This window comes from Medicago sativa, chromosome 4 (genome assembly GCF_051527215.1).
Source record: "Medicago sativa cultivar Bolivia chromosome 4, Bolivia_mono, whole genome shotgun sequence".
NCBI classification, from domain to species: domain Eukaryota; kingdom Viridiplantae; phylum Streptophyta; class Magnoliopsida; order Fabales; family Fabaceae; genus Medicago; species Medicago sativa.
In genome coordinates, this window is record NC_140752.1 from 69,955,582 (window position 1) to 69,959,425 (window position 3,844).

The following is a 3,844-nucleotide window of genomic DNA, read 5'->3' on the forward strand; positions in this document are numbered from 1 at the left end:
ATCAAACTTCTTCCACTTCTCCACTCTCACACGTTCACTTTTATATATCCAACTACTCCTTTCACTAACTCCTCACTTCAAACTTTTTCATTTCCTTCTTTCCCTCTCTCTCCAAAAACCTAAAAACTCTGTCTTTGTCTTCGTTCCCAAATGGCTCGAACCAAAACAACATCTCCATTGTCTGAAGATGACACAACCCCTGTTGCTCGTTCTCAACCACCATCTCAAACCGCTGCTGAATCAAACTCATCACCTCTGAACGAAACCCCTGTCCACACCATCCTTCCAGACGAAATTATCCCAATCACTGAACCCTCCAAAAACACCAAATCATCCAAACTTAAGACCAAGAAGAAGGTTATTAAACCTAAGGCAACTAGAAAATCCTCAAGGATTATGTTTGGATCCTCATCCTCCAAAACCAATACGGTTTCTCACGTAGATCTCACTGACTCCGTAGAAAAGGATGATAGTGACGAAACTCTCTCTCTGAGTTCATGAAGGCTTCAAAAGCTGAGTTTAAGAAGAAGAAAGGAAAGACTCAAGTGATTGAGACTCCTCCAGAATCTGAACCTTCAGAAAAGAATTCCACTTCATCTGAAGAGGAAGAAGAGAAGGAAGCTGACCCTCCCAAGCATGGAAAAAGGAAGGATGTCAAACTGATTGCATCCTTGATAAAGGCTGAGAAGGAAGCAAAACAATCTCAAAGACCAGTAAGCAAATCAAAATATTTTGACTTTGCTGATCTTAAGAAGAAAAACTGGAACCTACGAGAATACACTGATTCTCAAGAATGGACCCACTTTGTGTCCCTCCAAGACCTCACCTTTGAAGATTTAGTAAGAGAGTTCTATAGCTCAATGAGAATCAAGGATAAGAAGAAAGAAAAGATGCTCATCACCACTGTCAAGGGAGTAGAAATCAAGATTACCAAGGAATTCCTCTCAAAAGCTTTGAGAATCCCTAATGAAGGTAATGAACTCTTCTTTCCTTCCTGGTTTGATAAGATGAAAGTCAGTCGTAGCAAACTCATAGTTGAGTACACCAAACCTGACCACCCTTTCAACTCCACCAATCTAAGAGATGTCCCAAAGATTTTACACAACATGATTAGGCACACCCTGCTTCCAAGGAGTGGTACTTTTGAAGCAGTCACAGACACAGATCTCTGCATCATGTATCACCTAATCACAAAGAAGAAGTTGAATCTCTGCTATATCATTCTTCAACACATGATAGACTCATGTATGAATCCCAAACAATCAAATGCTGCACTTGCTTATGGTATGCATATCACCCCCATTCTTAGAGCTGCTAAAGTTGATCTTGAAGGAGAAGAAGGTGACTACACCTTCATGAGATTCACCTCAAAGACTCTAGCTCAACTTCACATAACCACCTCAAACATGCCAACTCCTACAGCCTCAGAAACTACTGGATCTGTGAAAAGACACTCAGATCAGAAGGTTAAGGTAACAAAGAAGAGAAAACTTGAAAAAGTCAGGAACTTGTCAAGTATTCATAGGCAAGAAGAAAATGAAGCCTCTGATGATGACATGGCTGATTCTCCTCCAAAGGAAGATGAACCCCCAGTTGTTAGTCTCTTCCAAGAAGTTGCCGAATGTGCAAAGAACATTCTCAGACAGCATACAGAAGATCAGAATGTTGAAGAATCTCTGAAGGAAGATGAAATTGCTGGTCAAAGGGAGATACAAGATGTCTCTCATGAGAAAGGAGAAGAGTCAACTCAAGAAGCATCCAAGATTGCTACAAACCCTGGAGAAGAACCTCAGAAAAATGATTCACCCATTGCTGCTGCAGTTCAGAATGTTACTGCTTCACAAGCTGATCAACTTCAGAAAGCTGATGGAGTTGAAGAAAATACTGAGAAAACAGCTCAGAAAGTTGCTGATGATCTTGAAGAAGCATCTCAGGAAGATGACCAAGACATGCATGATGTGGCTGAAATTCTTGTCTCTCAAAGGATGAGTGAGGGACATGATAACATGGACTCTCAAGAGATTGAGCAAGAAGAAAATCAAGCTGGTTTTGATCTGAATGTGGAAGATCCCAGCTCTGACTTGAATGTGTACCAAGATGCACAGCCTGATAACAATGAAGAAGTGCTTCAGGAGACTCAGGAAATGATTCAGGAACTTCAAGAAAATCCTGCAATCATAGTTCAGAATGTTCAGACAAATGCAACTGCTGAACCAAATCTGCCTCAAGATAATGAAATGTCTGTTGACCCCATTCCTCAAGCATCAGGATCACTACCTTCTGCTGAAGTCCAGCTCATGGCTCAACAAACTCCTCAAAATCAGAATCTCAATTTCTCCACTTCCACCATGGAATCAGAAGTTGGAAAGTTTTTTGTTTCTCCTCTGCCCACTCCAAATGTGGTACCTTCTCCACCACCAGTCACAAACAAAAACACTAGCAAACTGCCAAACATTCCCGACCTCTTTGAATCTCTGGATACCTTTGTCACCAAAGATGGTCCTTCTAAGGAAAAGGTTGAAGCATCTGCTCCTGCTCCCTCTGCTAAACCATCCAGAGCTGAGAAAATGGCTGCCAGGGCTCTTAGGGTCTCCACTAAGACTCATAAGATTGCTTGTGTGCTAGCTAAATGGACAATTAATGTTCAAGCTCCTGGTCTTGCCATGGACCCTCCTATTTTTGAAGATCCTAGTATATTTGACTCTGAGCCCTCTTCTGACTCTGGGGATTCCACCCCTTAGTTCTCTGGTATTGTCTTGTACCTCCTTAACTTTTTGCAGATGACAAAAAGGGGAGAAGCTTTAGGATAATTATAATTATGTCTTTAAGTTTCTAGGTTAAGGCCCTAAGTAGGTCAGTGATCAAAACTTGTTGGTTGAAGTTCTTAAAACTTCACCTTTTTGCCTTTTGTTTGATCACATATGCATTTATAATTTCTTTTTTTGTTTTTGAACCATAGGAATCATAAAATTGTACTGAATGCATAATATCAATGAGAATGAATATGATTTTGGTTCAAATACGAATGTTTTTATTTATGCCATAAATTATAAAAGTGAGGGGGAGCTTTATAAAGCTTTTAAAAACTCACTGCATGAATTATAAAAATGAGGGGGAGCATCAAAATAAATTTTTCAGCTCTGAAACTCCTCATATATATAATCAAAATCCATTATCCTAAATCATAGGTTTGTCATCATCAAAAAGGGGGAGATTGTTGAGGCAAAATCCCTAAATAATTTTAAAGATAACAAACCTTGATGATTAAGGAATTAATGGACTTTGATTAATTTGTTGGTATTTAACTTGTGCTCTTGAGTGGTTAATTAAGACAGGAACAAGTTTCAATTCATACCAAGAAACAAAGAATCAAAGGACATAAAGACTTAAGAACTCAGTCAGAGTTCAGAAAGTTAAAATGAGTTCAGAAGGTTGGACAGAGTTCAGAAGGTTGTTCATGATGAACATCAAGAACCAAGCCCAGATATTCATGAACAAAATGAAGAACATGCAAGGTCTACGTGACTTAAATAAAAGCCCAGTAAAGTACAATGACTAATATCAATCAAGGAATAAAGGCATTTAATTGATTAAAGTCAAAGAGGGCATCTTCAATGTTCATTCAAGACTATGAACATTTGAAGTACAAAACATCAGGAATATTCCATCAAGAATATCATCCTAGATGTTTTCTAAGCTGCACTTCATAAATGTTTCACTATTAGGATTTGATTACATCAAATGAAAGTCTTACAAATCATCCTAAGTGAAACAAAAAGGAACATTCTGAAGTCCCCTGAGTTCAGAAAGTTCGATCCTGCTCCATGCTTTTTCTGACATGAAC

At 38.9% G+C, this 3,844-nt stretch overlaps 1 protein-coding gene across 1 annotated transcript; it reads left to right on the plus strand.

Annotated features, from left to right (window-relative positions):
- Positions 1–497: 497 nt before the first annotated feature.
- LOC146931329 (uncharacterized) lies at positions 498–2,741 on the plus strand. Its single transcript, XM_085707653.1, has one exon. The coding sequence runs from the start codon at positions 498–500 to the stop codon at positions 2,739–2,741; it is 2,244 nt and encodes a 747-aa protein (XP_085563779.1).
- Positions 2,742–3,844: the final 1,103 nt, after the last annotated feature.

What these genes read in the sequence shown, in the direction of transcription:
- LOC146931329 (XM_085707653.1), top strand. Translation starts at nt 498, where the DNA reads ATGAAGGCTTCAAAAGCTGAGTTTAAGAAGAAGAAAGGAAAGACTCAA.